Source organism: Pseudopipra pipra, chromosome Z (genome assembly GCF_036250125.1).
Source record: "Pseudopipra pipra isolate bDixPip1 chromosome Z, bDixPip1.hap1, whole genome shotgun sequence".
Taxonomy (NCBI): Eukaryota; Metazoa; Chordata; class Aves; order Passeriformes; family Pipridae; genus Pseudopipra; species Pseudopipra pipra.
This window is the reverse complement of record NC_087581.1, coordinates 33,177,609-33,202,765: the sequence shown is the minus strand read 5'-3', so window position 1 is coordinate 33,202,765 and position 25,157 is coordinate 33,177,609. Positions and strand designations below refer to the sequence as shown.

At 37.8% G+C, this 25,157-nt stretch overlaps 1 protein-coding gene across 8 annotated transcripts in view; it reads right to left on the bottom strand.

Annotated features, from left to right (window-relative positions):
* Nucleotides 1-25,157, bottom strand: part of ADAMTSL1 (ADAMTS like 1) — a 399,489-nt gene that overhangs the window by 103,418 nt on the left and 270,914 nt on the right. For 6 of the 8 annotated variants that reach the window (XM_064642565.1, XM_064642564.1, XM_064642566.1 and 3 more), the window contains 6 exons: nucleotides 17,079-17,190; nucleotides 16,339-16,477; nucleotides 10,676-10,726; nucleotides 7,504-7,708; nucleotides 6,139-6,286; nucleotides 2,107-2,191 (listed from right to left, as the gene is read on the bottom strand). In XM_064642565.1, coding sequence (XP_064498635.1) covers nucleotides 2,107-2,191; nucleotides 6,139-6,286; nucleotides 7,504-7,708; nucleotides 10,676-10,726; nucleotides 16,339-16,477; nucleotides 17,079-17,190 — 740 coding nt within the window. The remainder of the gene's footprint in view (nucleotides 1-2,106; nucleotides 2,192-6,138; nucleotides 6,287-7,503; nucleotides 7,709-10,675; nucleotides 10,727-16,338; nucleotides 16,478-17,078; nucleotides 17,191-25,157) is intronic. The other 2 variants (XM_064642568.1, XM_064642563.1) reach the window with 1 other exon arrangement.

Genomic DNA, 25,157 nt, shown 5'->3' with positions numbered 1-25,157 from the left:
GTCTGAAATCCCTACATAGTTAAATGAGAAGTGATGCCATAAAGCTGGCACTGAAGTTGATATTTGCTTCTATCTTGGTGTGTTCTGAATGTTTTGTCTCCTTTTTAATATTGTTACACACAGTTTTTCAATCTAATAACCAGGATCTAAAATGTATAACTGTTTAAAGTTAGACATTAATGAAAAAAAAATATTAATAGTGAGGCATTGAAACCAATTTTAAGTGGAAGTTCACTGGTGAAGATCGCTGTAACAGATTAGATATTCTAGCTGTTAGAGTATAGATATTCTGGCTGTTACAGTATACAGGTGGGGATTGCATGGATAATTCTTTCAGCTTAAATTTTTAAAGTATTTATTTGGTTTTCTGTCTCATGCCTTATCACTAAAAACCATTCCAAACTAAACACAAGGCATCTCTGAGCTTTGGGAAAGTTTGCGTAAAGACCCTGACTTTGTGCCCTTTTTCATGTTAGTCAACACATATAAAAATCTGTACTTGAATTTCATTTATGTCAAGATTTCTCATTAGCCTAAAATAAAGATTAGAAATGCTCCTAGAGTTGTGCCTTGCAGAGAGAAAACAAATGTACAAAATGTCACCCTATGGCAGACTGAATCTAGTCTGGATTGTGCCCCACTGCATGGATACGTTGATGTTCCACTGGTACCACTGAAGTCTTGCATTAGATGGGGTAAAAAAGATTAGGGTGTTTTTGTGGGACTGGGCATGTACTGCAGCGTAGCAGTGACCTATAAAATGAGGAGGTGTCATAGCTGCACTTGAAAACAATTTTAAGTTCTTAAATCCCTTTATCTTTAGGTCTCTCAAGGTCTGTTTTAATATCACAAGTAATATACCCATAAAGTTTTCCAGAATACTTTATTAAAATACACATTATGATAAACAAAAGCCTCTTCATTTTTCCCTGCAGATTATACCTATTTTCTACAAATACCTTCTTGTTAATATTTAAAGCTACATATACTCAAATATATATATGTCACTCTTTTTCTACAGTGCAATCAACCTTGTTCACAAAATCTATAAAAAAATTTCTTAGTGTAACAAATTATTCCAGATATGACCACATAACAGCACATCAGTATGAATTCTAATTCATGTATGTTCTAAAGGTTTATTTACAGTTTGGTAAATGTACATTTTGCTAAGTGATTTAGAATAGTCACAAGAAAATCACAAGCAAATAAACTGCACTTTACAAATTAAAAATTAGCATATTCACAAATACCAAAGTTTCTAGGCTTTGACACTGAATGAATCAACATATAAAATCTATGGAACTCTGGAAAGAGTTAAACATCTCATTATACTATATGTGATAGCCGTTACTAATATATATATAAAGACATATTAATGTGTATATTTGTATGTTTATATGTGTGTATAAATGCATGTAGATACATATATTTGTCTATATGCATGTATGCATGCATACATACAGCAGCTGGATATTTTTTCTTTTGAGGGACTTATTATGTATGTCTCTAGCTCTCTTTCAGTGTTCCAGTTTGAAATTACTTAAATGCAGATTAACCATGCCAAAACCGCGTAACAGTTATATATACGACTGTTATATATATATACACACACATATATATATATAACTATTATATTGCATAAACCCCAATGTTTGTTAGTCTAATACACAGCTGCAACTGCAATAAAAAATGGCATGTGCTCAGACACGAGGAACTGGATATTTATTAAAGCTGTGAACAGAGGCTGTAATTACAGCATGCGTTTATCACAGTTTCAGAAAAAAAAAAATTCAAAACATAATCGTCACAGTTTATTTTTAATTTCTGAGCCTCATTGCTAGAGGTTTGTGTGGTACACACCACAAGTTTCTAGTTTATTTTCTGCTAAAATTAATTATTTTCTTTTTTTTTTCCTGTTACCATGCCTTTGTCTGGGGGAAGAGGCAAGAGGTAATTATCACTAGCTGCTTTGTTTTACCTCTTACTTCATGGGGTGAAGCCCTATCCAACCTGGCCTACCTGAACACCTTCAGGGAGGGAGCATCCACAACTTCTCTGGATCACATAATGAGAATCTGCTGTAAGCAAATTTTTAAGACTTACGATGGTTCTTCAGATACAGCTGTTCCTTCCTCCAGCTCTTGAGCCTGCTTATACCATGGCAACTTTGCTTCCACAGGAAGTTTCTCTATGAAGCAAGCACAAGCACATGAAAATAGGAAGCATGCAGTAACACTACTATGTGTGACAGTCTCCCTGCTCTCACCAACCTTGCATATGATGCACGTGTGACTTCACACACGTGGAGGCTGAGCAGAAAGAAGAAAGAGAGAAATGAGAGCAGAAGAAAGAAACTCTTCCATTACCTGGACTATAATGCTTACAAGACTATATGGCCAGATATTTCAGTGTTACAGGAAGAAGGGCTATGGTGTCCTAAAGCCAGAAAGGCAAATTAAGTCACCTTTCAGACTTTACAACTGGACTGTAAAAGTAGGCACTTTGGAAAGTACTTTTTGGAGGGAGTCTTGCAAGTGTAATAGGTCTCCATTATACTGCAAAGGCAAAATGTGTAACATCCGTGTGTCTACCTTTAAATTTTGGAACTTCAGAAGACATCTTAAGCTTGGGTTTGGTAGATTACAAAAAGCAAGAAAACCCTGGTTGGATGAGTGATGCCACAGAAAAACCTTAATAAAATGGCCCATCTATGCTTTTCAACTTTATCAGTTCATCAGCTATGTGGATTTAAAAAAATGTGCTTGATACTTTTTCTGTCATTTCTGATGGAAAACAGGGGGGCTGCTTTTCTTGTTGTCCAGGATGTGTGCACAATGTAACGAGCTGGCCTGATGTGGGGAGTGCAGGGTCATGTTGCTTTGCAAGCCCAATTCCACTTTCATGCAATGTTAAAGTGGAGTAATTGAGCTGAAGGCAGTGGAGCTGTTTTAGCTCTACAAGGATATAAAGCAACATCAAATTGGCACTGTAATTTGAGAAAGAGCTCTGCATTTCAACAAAACATGGTCTTGGATTAGGGGAAAAGCACAAACAAAAGGCAGTGAGACAGATCACTGAGCAGGACCAAATCTATTTATCACTCACAAATCACCTGAGCCTTTTGGGTTTATATAATGATGGATTTATACTCACCAACAGAAGCAGGTTAATGTCATTCAGAATAGTTAGGAATTTTCTGTGACTCCCTTGTGCATAACAATGAACATTTCACATGTACACATGAAATTTTCCACCTCTCAGTTGTATCATAGAGGAATGACAACTTACAACTTGACTTTACAGCTACTGGAACTTTAGTCATGCAAATTTCCTTGGAGCAAGTTATTAACTGAGATAAAAAGGGACAGTAACAGAGTTATTATGCCTCTATCTTAGAAACAGCATGACAAGCTCTTACTCTAACATATTTATTAGAGTCATTTCAGGATGAATATTTGCCAGCACAGCTCTTAGTTTAATCTGTATTTTACCACATTTGTCATATAAAATATGTCGGAGATATTTCTATTTATATGTTCTGCAGTTTGTTTTATGGGTTTTGGAAAACCAAATCTCACTTCTGTGCTTTTTTGCTTCGATGCAAGTGCTTTTAAAAAGCAGAAGCTCTTGTGTTCTGTTGCGTGTTATGTGACTTTTTAAATAACTTTATTTTAGAGATGTAGTTAATTATCATCTGCACTGTAAAATTTGTTAAGAGGATTAGAAATATTGATGTTGTACAGTATGCTTTGACAGAAAAATGAACAAAAAGCACTTCTAGGAAAAGCTAAGGAGGAATTTTTACCTTTGGAAATTAAAGTAAAATCTCTTTTTTCATAAAACACTATCAGTAAAAACACTTAAATCCTATATTATACAGAAAGTTGTATTAGATGAATACACTTTCCCTATTAAAACTGAAAATCATTACTTAATCCAGTGATATCCTGTTTTTCCCCATTATTGGTGCAAGATAAAGTGCCTTAGTGTTTGAATAAACTAAAATGAAATAAATTATATGAACTATATATCTTTAATGTCTTTTCATCCCAATGTGTAAAAAGAAGAGAGACGTCCATATTTTTTGCCTTGCTACTTCAGTCAGGAAGACTGTTTTCTGCTTTGTGTTAATGCAGCTGCAGAAGGCAAAAGCAGGCTAATTATTAAAACAGTCAATAGACAAGAGGCACTTTGCTGTCTCTACTGCTCTAAATTTTTAACTCTAGATGTGTGAAATAAAAAGGACAAACCTCCAGTATATAAACAGAATAATTTGCATTGGAAGACACCTCTGGATACTGTGTGGTCCAACTCTTCTGAAAGTACTATTCAGCCTTCATGTTACAGTTACATGGGTATTCAAACATTACCACTTGCATTACCACAGGGAGAACTGCGACAGTGTTGCAGAACAAAGATGAAGAGGAAAGCTAAACCAAGGCAAGCCAGTATGCTTCGCAAGGGACTTTCCATCCCATGTGAAAAAATGGAAGAAAGAAATAACTGCCTACAACCATAAATTAATGATGCATGTGCTGCAAAGGGCAGCACAGAGTTTGCCCTGGGTAAAGATGCCATGCTCTTGTAAGGGTGGACTTCCAGCAAACAGCAATTTACTTTATTCCCAGACAAGTCCCATTGGAAGATACTTCTTGAGAGACGCAGGCAAGCAAAGCTTTCCTAGCTAGTCTTGCACCCTTCTCAGGTTCCCTATGCAGAAGTCAGTAGTGGGTGGTTTCCAACATATGATTTTTTTTGTCTTACTGCATTTTGCTTAGACTGTACGATACAGGCTGACCAGATCTTGCATTACCTGTGTTCTGAACACCATAAATCTATAAAGCCCCATAAAGCAGCTAACTGGACGAGCTGAAAGTCCCTGATCCTCTGTATGATGCTCAGAGTCATGCTAACACATGGGCCTTTTTTGCTTTGGTTTTTTTTTACATCTTGGAAGGCGGATGGAGTGAGCTCATGTTGGTCAGTAAAATACAGTGCAAACATACCCATTGCCATACCCATAGGGTCCCCAGAGATCCTATGTCTGGGTTTCACCACTCTGGTGGCTGGCAGACACAGTGGATTCTTATGGTCCAGATAAACTGGAATCTTGAAACTTGGCAAGTGTGCCCATCATTAGCCACCAAGTGCAGAAATTAAAACTCCAAATTTCACTGTTCCATCTTGGAATAGTATGAGGTCACAGGTCAATCTTATTTCACGGGGCTTCATAAAAGGTGCTCTTAATATGTTTCAGGATAGCAATTCTTTTTTTTTTTTTTCCAGGAATTGTTTTCTTCTTATGGTAAAGTTCAAGTCTCCAATTTAGGAAAATTAAGTTCACCTGCATCACTGTAGCCCAAAATTTTCCATACATTAGTCAGCATACACACACAGAGGTGGTAACGATAGAGCTGTATACATGCGTAATCCCATGCAATGGTCAAATACATTCATCTGCTGCACCTAGTCACTGCCATTAATCCAACCACGTCTCCAGGACTCTTTATAATATTCCCATCCCATAAGAACCTCCAAACAACTGCAGAAATATTTTCTTCTTCTTTCATCAAACGCGAGGGACTTACCTCAGTATTACTATCTGTCTGAGGCCCAAGTAAAAAAAATATTTCTATACAGATTGTGCATACTCCTTGTTATAAAATGTTTCAAACCTAGCAGTCTGACAAATTTTACAGCCTAGCTAGTAAGAGGGACCTTGTGAGGAGATATACAATGCTTGCTTCTGGCCTATTTCAAGCTCCAAGTTATGAACAGCCACTTTGGTAATTATGGTCACATTTATAAGGCATTACAGGCATTATTTATATATTCAATTTATTTTAAAATACAGGGCAAATTTAGCTCAGACACAAACAGTGAAGTCACACCTGCTCACAATAGGGTCAAAATTATACTGCTCGGTCTGCTGAACCACAAATTAACAATGAAAAGCCCAAAGCTTTTAAGAACGAGCAATAGGTCAGTACTCACTCAAGTTGCTAGCAGGCACAGGAACAGGCAGGTGCAAAACATAACTCAGTGCAGGTAGAAACAGTGATGCCAGCAACAACACAAAACTGTTGAAAATTGAAGAGCTCTGAAAAATTTATGAGAACCCTTCTGTCTCATTACCTCTGGGTTTGTAGCAAGGAGTGGATACAATGCATTCCTCTTTTATGTGTGGCTTTGTTTTAGATCTACAGCCTCCTGTATGCATTCCTCTGTGATCAAGGCAAAGGACTACACGGTATCTGAGTCCTTGTCCACAGGTCACAGTGCACTGGGTTAAAAAAAAAAAAGGTGTATGTGATACATCATAGGAGTGAAAGGGGAATATGCAACAGAACTATGTGTACATCAGAGAGCAAGAAACATGCTGCAGAAACACCCAAGCTTGAACATAAAGTATTCACAATATTTGGTAGTTATGGATGTGGTATAAAAGTGACAGAAATTTTTGCCTTTTTGCTCTGAACATTTACTTGATTTGGACATTTTGCCATTGGATTTCTCTTGCAGTGCCACTCCTGCAATGTTGCCTATGTGGCTTGTGGCTATCTGTCCCATATTAGATATGCTCAGTAACACCCTGTCAATTTCATCTGGAGCCACTCTGCTTTGCTTGGACAAAGTATTGGGGCTTACAGATTAACAGGGTGACACTCAGGTTTTTTGGAACAAGGTACTAACCAGAATGGAAAACTCTTGCACTTTCTTCTCACAGATACTTTCTTAAGCGTCACTTGTTTTTGCAATGGTTTATCAATTTTTTCCCTCTGTACAGATTGTTTCAGAATTGGTTGCACTTGAGGGGATCAAAACTACTAACCAGTGGGGAGGGCTATGGATACCACCAATATTTCTTTGCTCTTAGATAGCAGCTTCCATGTAGAAATCAGCCAACACTTTGCAATCAGTCAAGAACACCTCATCGGTATGTGAGCTTAGCTTCTAAACACATATACTTGTTGAGAAACTACAATGAAGATACGTCTTCATGTACAAAGTACCTTATTACTTTTGTAGAAGAACATTTCAAAGACGTTTACTTTCATACGGGAGGAAAGCCAAATCAGGAACAGAAAAGTGCAAGTGTCAAACTGCAGACTAATTTACAGCTTTACTTATTTCTGGAAATTTCTCAGCAATTAATGAATTTCAATTTATGTCCCAATGTTGTAATAAAGATATACCACTACATGATTACTGGGGTTTTTTTGTGCATTTCATTTTTATACCCAGTCTATTATTAGCAGAAGGTCACAAATTAACATTAAAGAGCTGATTTATTTTCCCATCATTCTTCTTAATCTTAATACACTTTTCCAGAGTGTTTACTTGGCAGTTAGTTAGACAAACAGCATAATTTAAAACAAAGGTGTTGGTCATAAGGAAAGAAAGCACTGAATGTTCCTACTTCCACAAATTCACTAAACTATAATTTCAGATATGTTCCTAGTGTGGTAAATACAAAACCAACAAAGCTAAATTGATTACCGGAGACCATTCCTGAGCAAGCCACTTTGGGCAGTCAAATATATTGCAAGGCTGGACAACAGGCATCTTTGGAGTATACATGCATTTCCATTCTTCCACAGGGCTGATATGCCCCTGAATGTCTTCTTCCACACATGAGATGCTACGGCTTTGAATGCCTCCTCCACAGGATGAGGAACAGGCAGTCCAGGGTGTACTTTCCCATCTGAGAAAACAGAGAGGCATCGAGAAAAGTAACTGTTGCTGTTCCCACCCCCAACTGTACCCCAAAAATGCACAAATTGCTATCTGTAAGTGTACTTTCTTTTCTGATTAATGTCAGTAAAAATTAATCATATCTATTTTCATAAGTGTCCATAGCAGCAAAGAATGCTCATGGCTGGTGTCTTTAAGTCACAGACAAGTAATATGGAACAGTCTCTCTCCCACTAACCCAATTACTACTACCACAGAAAATCTAAATACTTTTAACCTAATTTCTTTTTTTGTTACTTGATGGAGTTAAATTATCTTAACAATTTGTCATATTCTGAGGAATCTTTGTCACAAATCACTGGAAATTCAGTGTGCTCCAAGGCTGATGTCTCCTTTGCAAGAAAATAAAGGGAAACAACAGTGTTTTTTTCCAGGGAAGCAACTCAGCAGAGGAAAAAAGAAAAAAAATGGAGGAAATTACTGAAAAGATCTAACTATACTGATAAGATATATGTCCTCTGATGCATAAACCAGAAGGACCTTGTTTCCTTGCAATTAAGGCAGTGAGAGGAACCGAGAAACCATCTTTTTTTTTGTCTACAGGTGCCACCTGAGAGTGTAATGACAAACCCAAAGAACAACATATATGTTCTGAAAGGCTATGCATACCTATGAGAATAATTGGGGTTTTTTTTAGTGATACATATACCATAAGGTATGTATTCCTTTATATATGTACATGTCTGTCCACATAATATAGTCTGGTATTGCCTCTCTTATATTCAAGCCATTGCCACAGATTTCCTGTGAGACCATTCTCATGATCCAGTATGGCTATTCCTATATAATCCTGTGCATGCCTGATGGTACAGAAGTATGTATGTTCTACCTACTTGGAAACATTTCACAAAATCATTTTTTTTCCGCAAAGGCAAGTGTCCTTTTGATAAGGATATTACAAATACTGTTTGAAGCAATTATTTTGGTCATAAGATTCCATTTTTTGACTTCAAAGAATAGTTTTTGTGGAAAACACCAAGCCTACTTTCTGCTTCAGGCAAGAAGTAAAAAAAAGTGAAAGGTGAGGATTTTTTTTTTCTCCCTCTTAAAACAAAGGAAATATTTTTGTTAAGTAACAATTACAGAATCCCCAAGATTGTCAAGCAATATGAAAAATGTTTATATTTCTCTCTGATTTTTCATCATATCAACCATATTCTTATCTTTTCCAGTACACCTAGCACTATCTACACTTGGCTACTGGCTGAAAGTACCATAAAACTCATGGTGAAATGGTTTATACTAATAATCATTTATGAATGTTACGACCACTGATTAACACTAAGACTTACCAATAGGAGCGGTGAAACCGTTTTTACACCATGCCACAGTCATCATTTTGTGCTGATCATGTTACATATTTAAAGGATTTAAAGGAGAGCAATAAGGCTGGGAGAGTGGATGTAAAGGGACGGTTATGGGATGAAATCATAATCCAGAACAGCTTTTGATCATTTTCAGGGAAGGATGTTGTTTTGTTTTTTCTGTCAGTATTGCTGAAAGCCAAATACTGCAGGGCATTTTGATCCTTCATTTTTGGATTTTCTTCAGCAGTAAAAATGCCTCTGTCTAGCTGCCAGCTCAGAATGCTTTTTACCTAAATACAATCCCTACACTATTAAGTACTGCTGAATCATCCCCTGATATAAAATTATTCTCTGTCCTTTATCAGTGTTCAAGCCCTTTGTACACAATTGAAATAAACTTTGTTTAATTTAAAGCTAGAGTGTTAAAGCCTCCATATTCCTTACAAGTGGGTTTAACTTCTGAGGCATGGCAGTATGCACGTGGGTGGTTTTTTTTAAATAAAGAACATAGAAAAGTGTTTCCCAGAAAACAGGAATCAGATGCAGAGATATATTTCATAAGTGTATCACAAATATCTGGAGATACTGACTATGTGTACATAACAATAAGCACTTAGCTAGGAAGAGAAAAGCCTAATCCTAATGGCACGAATAACTGATAAATGATGTGAACATAAATGGCTGTCACAACACTTGTCTAGTAAGTTGCTCTGCACTGCACTGCATTTGCACAGTGATGCTGAAAGCTCTCTGTATTAGGCCATGACACTGTTTGAGGGAGGTCTTTTCCTCACCAGGATGAGACTAGCAGTTTCCTACAGGGTTCTTTCTGTGATTTCATAATCCATGACACAATAAATCAATGAAGAAGGAAACAGTACAATACTATTGCACGTCCAGATGGTATTTCAAAACCTAAAGGTTATTATCATTCAACTATCAAACATTTTTATCATCAGGAGTCTTATTCACAGTTTTAAGAATAATTACTCATCTGATTATTTCCACGAGAATCTTAAATTTTACATTAAAGACATTTAAATTATGATATAATTAATAATAAAAATCATATCTTGATTTGTACCTGTGATTACTTATTTCTTAGAGAGGCCAATGAATTAGTGACCCCAGGGAAGGCATTAGCATGGGTTTGTAGGATCAGAACACAACACTGATACTGTCAAACCTCAGAATCTGACAATTTATAAGCATTCAAGAAGCAGCACTATGGGGGGGAAGAGAGGGAAAGTCCTTTGGTTAATTACAAAGCAACAGGTTATAGTCCTGTTCAGAGAGAAGTAAAGGAAAAAAAGGAAAAGTGCAAGAGAAAAGCGGAGGTAGGGGCTGAGGAAAGAGAGAAAGAAAGGGACCACATACTTAGTAAGTCTGCATTTCTGCTTCAGCTAGAATACAATTTCAGTTAGGCATTGACAGAATTTATTACTACAGGTTAGCACTTGAACATCTCTAGGTTAATCTGTAGGAATTCAGAGCAAAAGAAAAGCAGCATCTTTTAACTTAGTTTGAGAGCACAGCAGAATTACAGAGAAGAGAAAAAGAAGAAGAAAATGTATTTGTTAAGCCTAGAATCGATTGACTGTTTTACGTACCGAGGAAGGGGATGGTAGAGGTCATAGGGCATGATCTGCTTGTATCCATCACTGTTAGGAACAATAATGCCAACCCTCTGAGTAGAAGGTACACATAATAAAATAAACACTAAATGATTACGTTATACAACTTTTTGTATTACAATATTGTATTACCTTTTACAACTTTTTGTATTACAGTATTACAAACCAGCCAAACAAGATATTTTATCTAAGCTGTCATTTAAAACAAAACTTATGCTGCCATCCTATTGTTTCTGAGTTGTTCAAAAAATGATTACTACTTCATTGTTATAAATATATTACTGTTTGACAAAGAAGCAATCCATTGCCACAAGTGATCCAAATATTATTTAAATTTATTGTGTTGTTACCTAGCATAAAAATGTTTCTATGCTTAATACTTATGCTTAATAAGGGAACTTATCTGTGCTTTCAAGAGCTCTAGATTAAATCCCTTTTAAAACTATTATATGGTTGTTTCTGCCCTTCACATAAAACTTCTGCTTTAATAGGAGCCAAGATTAGAAATTTGGGGAATCACTGTGCAAGAATTCAAATCTGCCATTCTTGTTTCCTCATCTTAAATTAGACCAGATCTGCCTCTTTGTTTGCTTTTTTTTTTTCTGGAAGAAATGAGGAGCTTGAGAGAAGATTAACATGTCAGACTGGGTTTTTTGTTTCTTTGTTTTTTGTGTTGTTGTGACTGATTGGCTTGCTTTGCTGTAGTGTTATTGGTATGATATCTAAATAATATAACATTTAAAGGTTATAAAAAGCAATAGTGTAGATCAAAATTAGCAATCATCTGAAACATTATCATGCCAGTTACGCATGAGATGGATGTGACTTGTCTTGTTGGCAACTACAGGGTCTGACTGAATTACTAGCCTGGAATTTCATATTTTATCCGCACTTTTTGTAAATTCTGACTCAAAATAATTCTAACCATTATTCTCCCAATTTAGGCATATCTATTAACATCAAACAGATGATCTCAGAGCACTTCAATCATCATCATTTTCATCAAAGCCACCTGGGGATTTGGATAGGGCAGGTGGGTGGAACCATTGAAGAGTGAATACCAATTGCATTGAAATAAAAAGTGTGTCCCTACCCAAGTTATCGAGAGATGAAACTGGATGGCAAGAAAAAAGATGGGTTTTGGGAGTCCTTTGCAGTTGAGAGGTGCTGGTATGCTGCTATGAATTTCTGTAAGGGGGAAGGAGCAAAGAAGGGGAAAGGGAGAAAGTATTCTCCATCCTCAACACAGTTCACTAAAATATGCTGTAAGCATTTAAAGAAGTTTTGTCAGGCTAAGGCTGAAGGGGTCTCTTCTCCTCTCAGTCAATAGGGGGTTTATGTGCATAACTTGTCCTGGACAGAAGAATCGATCCCATTGTGTTTTCACAGCAAGGAGTCAGCACCAGGTCAGTGCACTGGAATTTTCCAGCTGAAGAACAAGAAGGAGCTAGAGACCTGGAAATGTGTGATGGGGACTAGATAGTTCCTTCTAAGAGCAGCAGCCTCTGCAGTCAAAGGAACGCTCTGCACGAGTGCGCATATTTGCATCTTCGGAGAGCTGCTTGTCCCCACAAAAATCCCAAAAGCTAGAAGAGGTAGTTCTGGCACTGGGAAACTTTGGAAAAGACAAATGCGTCATTTAGATAATGGTCAGGAAAGAAGTCTTTTCAAACTTAGCTTCATGGGTAAATGCTTGAAGAATTTAAGAGGAATTGCATATTTTAAGAAGATGGAAAGGAACTTTTTCTGAGATTTTTTTTGTCCATGCTTTTGGAAATCTGCTGTTTTCCTGACTCTTTCAGCAGTGCTGTGAAGTTCCACTCTGAAGCCTTTGCACTTTCCAGCTTATCAGCTTGCTGAAAAGCAGTTGGAAAAAAACATTTATGTACCAAGTTCAAAATGAAATAATTACACTATAAAAGCATCTACTGTCTAAGAAAGAAACAGATTTCAAAATATTTCTCACTCATTGCAGTGAAAAATTCTTTCTAACAAACATGATCTGTATGCATAATCCAGGTCTACATGTTTTAGACTGCATAATTCCCAAGACCATTCAGATGGAAATAACCATACGACATCGAAACACTGTTATGAATATGAAATAACATGTTAAAACCTCTAGATTAATATTTTCATTGGAAAGGTTTGACCCTCAAAGAATTCTGCATACATAAACCGCACTTCTGTAAACAGTATTGAGCTCCACAGAATTAGTGACACTATCCTTGTGCATGTGAGGGCCTGCCTTTAAAAGCTCTCATTCTGTAACTGCAAGACAGTGATTCACAGCAATGTAATCACAAGACCCCCACAATAATACACAATAGCTTAATTTATGACTTTTCAAAAAAACTGGCTTAAAGATACGACAGAAGAACAGGTGGTCATTGTATCGTTAATGACAACTGCATCTTTTCTAGCTAGTCTTGTGTGGGGTTTTTGTATGTGTTCCAGAAAAAAACCTCAAGACTAAGTGAACACATTAAAAAAAATCTTAGAGATTACTTTAGTGAATCGTTACTTTTTGACTGGACAAAGTGATCTAAATTCCATGAATCTACCATCATACTCCTATAAAAAAGATGGAAGAGATCTACTTTATGGGCTTTGTTTGCTGTATGTTACTGAGCCAATGCAAAGCAGATGGTGTGCTAAATGAACAGAGGAAATTACAATTCCTTCGCTGAAATATATGCAAGTAGCTAACAGGACTCATTCACAAAATACTTAGAGCTTTGGCAGGAGCAGAAGTACAAAGCAAATTATTTTGTTGAGCTGTTGTGTCTCATATCTCAAATCTCCCATGCCTTTCAGACCAAAAAGTCCTGTCATATAGCATGCAGATTGCTTTGTTTTCCTCCTGAGTGCTGGTAGCCTCAGCACAGTTGCCCTTCAAGGGTCATGTATGGCTGGAGCAGGAGCTGCACATGCCAGAGGTGGGAGTGCTGCAACCAAGTCTGCCACCTCTGCAAGCATTCTGCTTTCCCCTGGAATGACTGTCTGCAGCTGCATTTCTTGAAAGTCATGTTTGATGTCCTCTTCCCCAATTGCTTCTTTTTCTCCTTCAGCTACCCCCATTAGCACAGGTGACAAGTGTGAATGCCTTTCTCCTGTACCTCCCTAATGACTCCCTCTCTCTGACAAGGTGCCAGCCCTTCCCACCTCCCCCTCCTGCATCCTGGCAAATCTCAGGTTGGACACCTGTTGAGCCAAGTAGGGGAATGGGTACTAGAACTGGGAGAGGAGCCAGCAGAGAGAAAGGACATCTACCCCCAAGATGCCTCAGAGTGGTGTGACCTCGCATGAGGACGATGTGCCGAGGACAGGAGTGGGTAGGGGCACCTGCTGCTGGTTTGCTGGTGTCCTGCACCCTGCTGTGCCAGTGCCCAGCCTCTGCAGGATGCTCACACGCCTTTGGCTCACAGCCTTCACTTCTGCTGAGGTCTCTGTCTTCCTGGGGGTGTACTACTCATAGGGCTACGGCTGCACGGCTGCCCGTGCTCCCAGGTGACTGGAGCTATTACACCTCTTTCCAGATGGGGACTCACACAGCCCAGACTTAAGCCTTCACTGAATTCTGTCAGACTTGAGAGTAAATGATCTGCATGGCAGGGAGTGTGCCATCTAAGCAATGGTCTGGATTATGTTAAAGATATTATTAGTAATGAGCACATAATAATAAAAAGTTGAAGTAGCTTAAGTTGGCTGTGGACAGCTAATTCATTAAGTGAAAGGAACCACTGGGAAGACATGAAAAAGTTCGCCATAGAAGTAAACAGCTTAGCATCTGAGCCAGCATATTCATGAGAGCTATGATTATCATTGGACAGACGACAGGCTTGTGAAAAAGATTCCTGACACTAAGGTGGGTGATACTGTACTTAGGTGCTCTCTGAAGATGCCACACTGTGGCATTATCTCCCTGTGCTACAAGAACACTTTCTGTGTTGAGAAACAGTTACTGAGGTCCTCAAAGAGATGGTATCCCTTAACGCTTCCCATGTGTTATTCTGTAAAACTACTACTATTTCCCTTCAGAGCTGGGTAGGTGACATCTACAGTAACACCACAGGTACAGGCAACATTGGTTTCTGAATGCCTATTTTTCAGTGAGTATAATTCCCAGTTGCAATACCAATATGAGTTACATATCTGGAGCACCATGCTTAGTCCTGATATATAGGTAGTATTCTGATCATTTTATTCACATTTATCAATGTGAATCTTGAAGAACTACCACATACTTTGTATTTATATATTCTTTCATATGGTCTTAGTACTTTACAGATTGGTAAAAGCCAATGTCCCTACCTAAACATTTAAGTGGATACTTAAAAAAACCCTACTTAATGAAAAGGACTGCTGAGAAAGCTGTCCTTTGGTGTCAGCCTCCAGAAAAACCTCTCGCTTTAAACAGCACATCTTTTCAGTACAATAGTATCTTCCCTTTATAAAAAAATGACTTGTTCAAGGTGCAGAGATTTCAAGTTCTAAGCAACACATGGTTTAATTATCATTGCAATAGACTGCTAAAAACTGATCTCTTCACAGTGCCTGAAATAGGTGTTATCATTTGCAATTTGGCATTCTGTGAGGATGTTTCCAAAAAGCCAATTCCTCTCTGTTACAGCGTGTACCCTGGGATGGCACAGCTGTACTTCTAAATGACTCTCTGTTCCCTCAAGGTCTTTATATCAACAACTTTGCCTTGGTATGTCTTATATAAAACAAAAATTGCTTTCTGACATCTGCCAGTTGTTATTTTTCTTCTCTCTTTCCTCCCATGCACTGTGCAGTCATCTGTCTTACCATTTGAGAATATGTCAATTAAAATCATTGGGAAAAGTATGAAAAATATCCATAAATTCCAAAAGGCAAATTACATATTCGGCACAGAACTGTATTTTTTTAAAAAAGCAGCTTAGAATTAAAAAGTAAGTAAATAAATAAAGCAACTACATAAAATTACTTTCTCATTTGTACTGTGACAGGTAAATCTAACCATCTTAAGAACCACCTGGATGCAATCCTGTGTAATGTGCTCTAGGATGATCCTGCTTGAACAGGGAGATCAGACCAGATGACCCACTGTGATCCCTTCCAACTTTACCCACTCTGTGACTCTGTGGGGTAGCAGGGAGGAGACTTTTGTGCAGGGCAAAAGAATATTGATAATTAGAAAAAATTTACTTATTACATTCTTACAAGCTGCCATAACTGCAACTAAGCTTTTTATTAAGGAGGATGTTTAAAAAAAAACACATAAAAATAATTCCTCTAATTGTGATGACAGTAATTTTCCAACAACATTTTTACTGAAGAAGAGTTTTTCCCATCTTACTAACACTTAAGAGACATGCTGGTCATGGGGATGGAATCATGGACCATTTGTTTTCTTGTACTTTGTAATGATTAATGAGGCAAAATGCATTTTGAAGGGAAGAAACAACCATTTCAAATCAGTCCTTGCAATGGTGAAGGTGCTAAACAGAGGTGTTCTTCTACACAGTGCATTTTCAGATGAGAAAGAGGTTGCATTATATAGGATAAATGACATTGTGTGCAATAGCAACAGAATATTTTCCTACTTTTACTCCTTTAGACCTCAGCCTCTTTTAAAATTCAAGCTGACTGACCTTGCAGGACAAGGATCCAGATTACACTCCTGAAGTTTTGGCTTTGGCTTGATATTTTCAGGAAAATAGTGGCAGTATTGATCTGCCACTACCCGGCTGCTTCTCAGATCAAAACACTCAGCAGATGTCAGTTGATAACCTGCAATACACAGTGGAATAAATAATATGAGATATGGTGCTCTTCCTGTCTCTCTCTGAAATGCATCCAAGTTCTGATTTGGTAAAAAGCAAACTAATTTCAGCTTGCTTCAGTGCTTTCGCACACAACAGCTGTTGATTTACAGACCAGATTGAAAACAGCAATGTAAATCACACATAGTAGGAAACAAAAAGATAACCAGTATGGTCAAACAAAAATTCCGAAGCCTAGAACAAAAAAAGCAAAATCAAAGGCTGAGGTTTCTTGATCATCAACAGTTGTGCCCTCAGTTTCAATATAGACAGGGAACAAATGGAGACATCTTGTGATTCCAAAGCAGGCCCAAATCCCATCAGCCCTTATGTTTGACAGCTGTAGCATTAAATGCAGATGTGGATATCAAGATGTACTTTATGTATGGAGTGTGCACAATGCTAAAAAACTACAACCTACTACCATGTTGCTAAATCACTCCCTTAATTTAGTTGTAACTATTTTCATTTTCAGATTTTGCCCATTTTAAAGATCCAAAACCAAGGGCAGCAACTGGGACAGGCCCTGTATGCAAATGACTTTTTGGATTACAGTGGTAATTCATTACCTCCTCCACAGGATGCCGAACAAGGAAAAAAATCAGTTTCCCTCCATCGGTGAATGATAGGCTGATAGAAGATGAACTGAACTGAACTGTCAGCAGCACCAGCATAACGAATCTGAAAAAGAGGTAACATCAAAGAGTGAAACTGATGTAAATGCTGGGAAGAAGTATTCTGCCACATGCATCTTGCAGGTATGAGACATCTTGCAGCTACATGAAATACCAGATATACTTTGCAATAGGAAAATGAAATACACAAAACGAATCACAGATTGGTAGCAAAATCTTTATTGGAAAACACAGTCAAATAAATTTCTGGGCATAATCAATGACTATTATTGAGACCATGTTCTGAAAGAGCGAGTGCAAATGCATGGTTAGCGCTCCTGAATAATTTTACAGAGACAGAGGATATGGAATGATCTTTACTTCATCAGAAAATTACCTACCATTATCTGCTGTCCCTGACACATGGACTCGGATTTTAGATCTCTAATATTTCCCAAAAAACATTTGAAGACTAGGTATAATATATTGACAGTACAGAGTAAAAAATGGGAGGCTGTGCTGTGAGACACAAAAATAATACAAAAATTTTAATTCTAGACTTTTTTTTCCTGAAGTGAAGGTTTTTTCATTTTCTTTGTGGTATTTTCATTATTATAAGTCCATCCTGCTTACTTTATTTTCCTTGTAAAAATGCTTCTTTCAGTCATAGGTGTGGACTCTCGGCTGGAGCTAAGAGCACATTTGGAAAGACATCTTCAGAACCTACAAGTACTGCCAACTTTTAAGCCACCTGAGCTTAAGAGCTAGTATGCCTCTGGTACTAGGTGTGCTGAATGGATTTCCTACATAAACAAGAGTTTGTAGTGCCAGGAGTGCAATAAGACCTTCACACTGCTAAAGTAGCACCTCTTGCACCTGGCCCAGTAAAAAATCCTTCCTATTTGGTATCTATACAGTTATGAGGATTTCAAAATCTCTGCAGGATTTCACTTGTCCTTTTATCTAAGGCTCTGCATGAACAGCTGACAAGGGAAGAACAAAAAACCTCTCCTAGCTGGTTATTTGTCACAGAACATAGTGTCTCAGTGTTGCTTGAGCATCTCTGCATCAGTGGCACGATGCTATCACAGTAGAGAAAACTGCCAATCACAACTAAAAAAGATGGACCCAAGACAGTACCAGTACTCTTAGGTGCAATCTTCCTTGTTCTTTTTATCAGACAGTTTAAAGTATTTTGCTGCCGCCTCCTTTTTTTTTCTCTCTCATGTTTTGAACAAGTTTCTCAGTTTTGGAAACACCATTTTTCAAACTGACTTTCCTTTTCTCTCTTTCCAAACACCAAGAGACACTGCCAAAGAGTGGTCTGTGAAACAGAAGCAAAAATATGACACATTGAGATGAACTGTGAAATTTGGGTTTGTTTTGTTTTCCCTGTAGATGGACAGAAACATGATTACAAATCAAAGTATATCTTGAAGAGCAGGAGGAGGGCAAAAATGTTTATGGGTGTTAAGAGGTCTGGTCCACTGAGACTAAGGCTGCCCTTTTCTAATTAAGCAGTGATGTAAATTCCCAAAAGGAAAAAAAAAGCAGCTGTAGCAATACTACTGCTTCAGCAAATGGAAGGCCTTTTGCACAGATTAATATTATTTGAGTCTGTGTGTCAGAAATAGGATATCTAATTCCTTGTGAGAGGACGCTGCTTTAACTATGCACTTCAGATGGGTCTTTCTCAGCTCATGAAGCCTGAAGCACTCCCTAGAAAATTCTTCTGTTGTGCTGGAAGCCATTCACGGAGGTCTCTGATGTGAACGTGCAGAAGAGGCATTCACTGGGGAGAATTCTGCTTTCACTCTGTTTTCTAAGGATCACCAGTGATTCCTAAACTCAGAAGATCTACTCAGCAGTACAGTCTGCAGTGAATCATCAAGCACAAACCAAGAGCTCACACAGAGCCTACTATAGAAGGAAGAAAAAAGACTCTGCATTAAAAAAAAATCAGGAAGAAAGAAGAGTTCCTCTCTCTGCAGACTATTCCTGCATGTCTGCAGTTATCTGTCTGTTCTGACACAGAGAAAAGACAGATATACATCTTCTCCAGCCTAACGTGGGAGTCACTCATAGAGCCATGATAACAACATAGATGGGAAAGTATCACAGTGAACCCCAGCCATAAGCAAAAATGATACAAAATAAGCATATGAAAGAAGCAGACACAGTATTGTTTTGGTTTTTTCTAAGGAGTACTATAAGCAGAAGAGGAACAATATATGGTGTTTCAACACAGCAAAACATTATTTTTGATTTTGTTTGACAGTTTGTTAAAGCTAAGATCTTTATACAGGAGAAAACATCAGTGACTGCTTGAGCCCTGCAAAACTCACAGTGAGACTTAATAGCTAAATGCTGTAAGAAATGTCCTGATTTGGCTGTACAGGGCCAAATCCCACACATTGAAATACTCAGCTAGTATGAGGAATTTTTTTTTACCCTTGCAGTATTAGAAACATCCTGCTAGTGAGAAAAGTTGAAGCTTCAAAAAGAGAGGTCATCACTTAAAAATCTTTAGTTAGCCTTTTAACTAAGTTAGTTTCGCATCCTTAGGTTACTGAGCTAGAAAAAATGGCAACTGATTGTTGTATTCCCAAATAAAATCCTATCTAAATTTATTAATAGCAGAAGGCAGAAGTACTCAGATCTTGCAGAGCACTCAGTCCTGCATTTGTGTATTGCACCAACAGATCATCCTTGACTTCCTCTAGGTTTCAAGGGAATTTGGAGCATTCCTAACAAGACAGCAGCCCTTGTCAATTAATGAGAGCGAAGAGGTCACATAAGTCATGTAAGTCAGTCATATAACGAGCAGGTTAAATCTAGAGACCTCAGAATACCCACTGTCTAGCCTACAGTCACTCTGTAGTGAGATATTCTTTTTCTTGTAGAAAGACCTTGGAAGAAAAGAATCATCACTTTTACACTGTTTTTTAAATTGATTTTGTAAATGACTGTCTGGGATGGTGCAACAGAGGTACAAGCTGTTGCCCAGGTGAAGTTCAGAGTTGATAAACTTTGGTTTGAGGGATATCCACAGAAAGCTGCACAAAAACAAGATAAAAATTTGAACACAAAACACGTGTAATCTTTTAGAGTTATTTTGATTGTTCTAATCTGTCCTGTGAACAACAGACTGCAAGATCTGACCTCGCCTTTGCATTTTGTAGTTTTTCCTACAAACTGCAGGGGAGGAGGAAAGACACCATTTCTCTCTTTTGTGTGTTTGTGTGTGTGTCTCAAACTAGGGACACAGAAAGGGAATTATTATTTCATACCACAGATTCATAGAATCATTAATGTTGAAAAGACCTCTAAGATCATGGAGTCCAACCTTTGACCAAAAACCACCATGTCAATTAGACCATGCATTAAGTGCAACATCCAGTCGTTTCTGGAACCCTTCTAGGAATGGTGTCTCCACTACTACCTTGGGCAGCCCATCCCAATGCTTAACTACCCTTTCAGTGAAGTTCTTCCTTATGTCCTTATGTCCTCGGACATAAGGCCTGAACCTCCCCAGTGCACCTTGAGGCCATTTCCTTGTGTCCTGTCACGGGTTACGTAGAAGAAGAGGCTGATTCCCACCTCACTACAACCTCCTTTCAGATAGTTGTAGAGAGTGACAAGGTCTCTCCTGAACCTCCTCTTCTCCAGACTAAACAACATCAGCTGGTCCTCATATGACCTACTCTCTAGACCCTTCACCAGCTTTGTTGCCCTTCTCTGGACACACTTCAGCCACTTTTGTCTTACACAATTTTATCTGGTATACTATGATCCATGCCACCATGCCTACTATAAAAGTTCTAATGGATTTTTCCACATTACTATTACAAATGCTTTCTGCAAATTCCAAATCCCAAATCATCAGGTTAATATTAATGAGAAACTAAATACTGAAGTCTTCCAAGTAGCATACAAAGAAACTGGAATGAGGGTGTGGAGAACTAACCTTGTCCAGCATATGTAATTTTTTGTCTTTCATGTCAGTAAAAAAAAGTTCATTTGTTTACCTAGAGTGCTTCAATACTGCTGTTCATATCTAGTGATACTTTACACTGAAAAAGAAACAGGATGTACAAGAGATTTGTTGCTATTAATAGTTTGTTCATGAAGCAGAAATAGGAACCAGACACTGTCACAGGAAAATAGCTTTACAAGCTTGTTTAAAATAACATAAGAAGTGCAAGAAATGTAAATACTGAGAGATGTGAAAGCTTTCAAGCATATGGTCTAAGACAGGAACACATCACAACTCCTGAGTTTGCCCTTGGAATGCTGAAAGGAGTTCTGCCTTTGATCTCTGGGGAAACGTCTACTGTCCACTTCCGCATTCTTGTCCCCATCCTGTGTTGTATCAGGTTGGGTTGTCTTTCTTACATCTTATCTGTTGCTTCCCAATTTAGCTTCTCAATCAATGAGAGAAATCACTGTGAAATTACATTATCACTGATTTACATACTTTACAAAGCATCTCTGAATTGAACTTGCTCACCATGTCCCAATATTGGATTAAACACTGTTCCTTTAGGTGATGAGGATGTTAAAAAGCCTTTAGATTAATTCTGTCACAAAGCCAAAATAAAAAGTCCAAAATTTTATCAAATTCCATTATTCTCCCCAAAGGAAGAACAAAAGAGAAAATCAGTGCAATGGATTGGCTAGGATAGCTGGCAGCAATGGAGCCTGCATTATTAGCTATAACAGCTAATAATCTGTACAGAATTCACTATTAAATGCAACAAATGTAGAAGTTTCTCAAAGGAGAAGACAAAAGTCAGTCCACCAAAGGCAACCCAAATACACCAAAATCAGACCTGCTGCATCTCTGCTGTGGATACCACCCATAACATCCCAGTCATCTAGGGAAAGACCATTTCAACACCATCAACATGCTCCCAGAGTAAGAGAGCTCACCTTTGAGCAAGCCACCTTAATCCTCAGTGGAGAATATTTATTAATCTTAATTTAATAATTAGAATACTTAAGAAATCAATGTAAAAAAGAGGATCCTATTGTGACTGATACTGTATAAAAATAAAATTAACAAATTAAAAAGGTAATGTTTGCCACACACACACAAATTGTCAAAATGATGAAAAATGAACAAGGTTGGCACCAAGCCTTCTTAGTACTTAAAACTGACAGATTATTGAGAGATACACTTACAGAACTTGAAAAAAGTTACAGAAAAAGAAAAGGAAAAATGACAAATAATTTGTCAGAGGAATAGAAAATGACATGTCTAAGAAAATGTCTCTATTGCCTAAAAACCTGACAGTACATTTCAAATTAGCAGTATTTTAAAGTAGTAGGTAAGAATAATGGTAACATACCTTCAGATCCAAATAGCATCCATGTAGAGGTTTCAAATCATGTACTCTTCGAAGAGCACAGGAATGCAAAGAGACTGACCCCAACCTCAATACAACCTCCTTTCAGGTAATTGTAGAGAGCAAGTTCACTCTTTCACAACATATGTATTTATATACAATAAAATTATCTGTTTATATTATATAAATATTAAATAATTGTATTATATTTTATTAAACTATGCATCTATTTATAGGGCATTGATACTTGAAAAATATACATTTATATATTTAAATACTAGTCGCAAACTACATATTTATGTTTATTTTAAAAAACTGTGACTATGCAACAACACTGGAACCAGAAAAAGGGCAGAGAAGGGAAGTAAGGACAACACTTTTATGGATCATTGACAAAAAGTAAACACTAAATAGAGTAAAGAAGGACATAGAACTGCTGGAGTGAGTTCAGAGGAGAGGCATGAAGATGACCAGAGGGCTGGAGCACCTCTCTTATGAGGAATGGCCGAGAATGTTGGGGTAGTTCAGCTTGCAGAAGAGAAGGCTCAGATTAGACTTTACAGCAGCCACCCAGTACCTAAAAGGGGCTAGAAGTGAGCTGGAGAGGGGCTTTTGACAAGTGCATGTAGGGATAGGATGCAGAGTAATGCCTTTAAACTGAAAGAGGGTAGATTTAGTTCAGATATTAGGATGAAATTCTTAGGGTGAGGGTGGTGAGAGACTGCAAAATGTTGCTCAGAGAAGTTGTGGGTGCTCTGTTCTTGGAAGTGTTCAAGGCCAGGTTGGATGGGGCTTTGAGCAACCTAGTGGAAGGTGTCCCTGCCCATGAAAGGGGGATTGGAACTAGATGATCTTTGATTTTTCTTCTATGGTTGTATGAAGATGCTAGGAAAGAGGCAAGTGTTAATGATGACAGAGATGTCAAATATGGAAGTAATGGAGAAAGGAGGCAAACAGTAGTAATAATTTCATGTTTCTCAGAGTGGGAAAACCAGAAGGGATCAGTGGAAATATTGCACCAAGGGTTTAAAAATTAGATGTATTCTTCATTTTACTCAGAGTATAGTTCAATGCAGTAACCATCCCACGACCTAAATGTTACCTAAAGGGCAAATGGAATATATTGATTAGGAGAATGATCATGTTCTAGTAATTGAAATAGCTCATAGTGAACAGAAATAAAAGGTGGATATGAAATAGAATTGTACCTTGTTTTCAAAGAGGCTATTTCGTGATTTTTCACAAATTTCACAACATTTGCCAAAATAGGAGAAGAAGGGCAGAATTTTCCTGAACTTATCACAAGATCTAGTCAAGATAAATAATTATTACATCTCTTTTCAGGCTGGTCGTTACTTAAGCTTGACCTAGAAATCATTACAACAATTGTATATTTTTTGGATATCATGAAATCAGAATGGGTGATTTTTCTGACTATTACTAAGAAGTATTGAATGCAAACATAGGTTGATAAAAGCCAGTGATAGAGATCATGTTACAGACATGCTTCTGGCTAAATCCAATCTGCACTCTGCAAACATGACCTCAGGAAGACACATATCTCAAGAAGTAGTATTGCTATACAATGAAGGGACGATATTCCATTGGTCTCTTCTAGATGAAGCGAACTGTTTCAGTCAGCTGACCTTGATAACATAAAAGTGGAATCAACTAAACATGAACTATTACTATATCTGTCCACTCAGCTTTAATTTTATCTCATCTACTTCGAGGAGCACCATCTGACAGTGCTTCCAAGATTCGTCACCACTTTCTGCCTGACCTGAAGCCTTCTCCCAAATATGAGGCATAATCTCTTCTGGAAACTTCACCAGTATCAGAATTAAATTACACTGAAGACCCTTACTGTCTTTACTCCCAGCGCTCATATGGTAATATTTCAAATATCCAACAATATGTGAAGCATAAGCAATAACTCCTTGCTGCTAGAGCAGATTTGCATGTTTTGGCCTCTGCCCTAAAGCAAATATTGAAATAATTTCTTATTTCATGCCACCAAGTAAATCACTATGTGCTGCTTGTTTAAAGTGATATTTAATCCAATCTTGGCCATAGCCCGACGAGGCCCATCAACCTCTCTGCCAGCTGGCTGCCTGTACACACATTATCTCCTCATGCCCTTCCAAGTCCCTGAAGTCTTGACTAAGCTCAACTTTATTTTCTTCTGTTAACCTGGACTCTAATCAAATTCATTTCTCTCATCAGCAGTTTCTGCCAGTGCTAGATTGCAGCTGAGGTAAGAGTTGTATGGCTTGCTCTAGTACTCTGTGTAATTCAGCATCCTGTTTTGAGATGTATTTCATGACTTTTTGGACAATTGGTGGCTAAAATCCTAATCTCAGCAGCAACTCTGCTCAAGTGAACCTAGTCCATACCATTTCTAAATCAGCAAGCAGTACCCCCAGCCACCAGAACAAAAAAAGAGCCAGTCAGTCTTTTCTAGCAGCAGCCCTTAGACAGGGCTCATCAGCCCTAGCACTACAAAAAGATGTCAATACAAATGCAATTCTAATCCAAAAATCTGTAAGAGCCTCCAGACAAACATTTACATGATCCAACTCTATATATCCCTGATGCAAAAGGCTTAGTCTGTGCAGACACTATGAATGAACATTCATCTTGATACCAGGGATTTAAAATCAATATAAACATAGTCTAGTCTAGT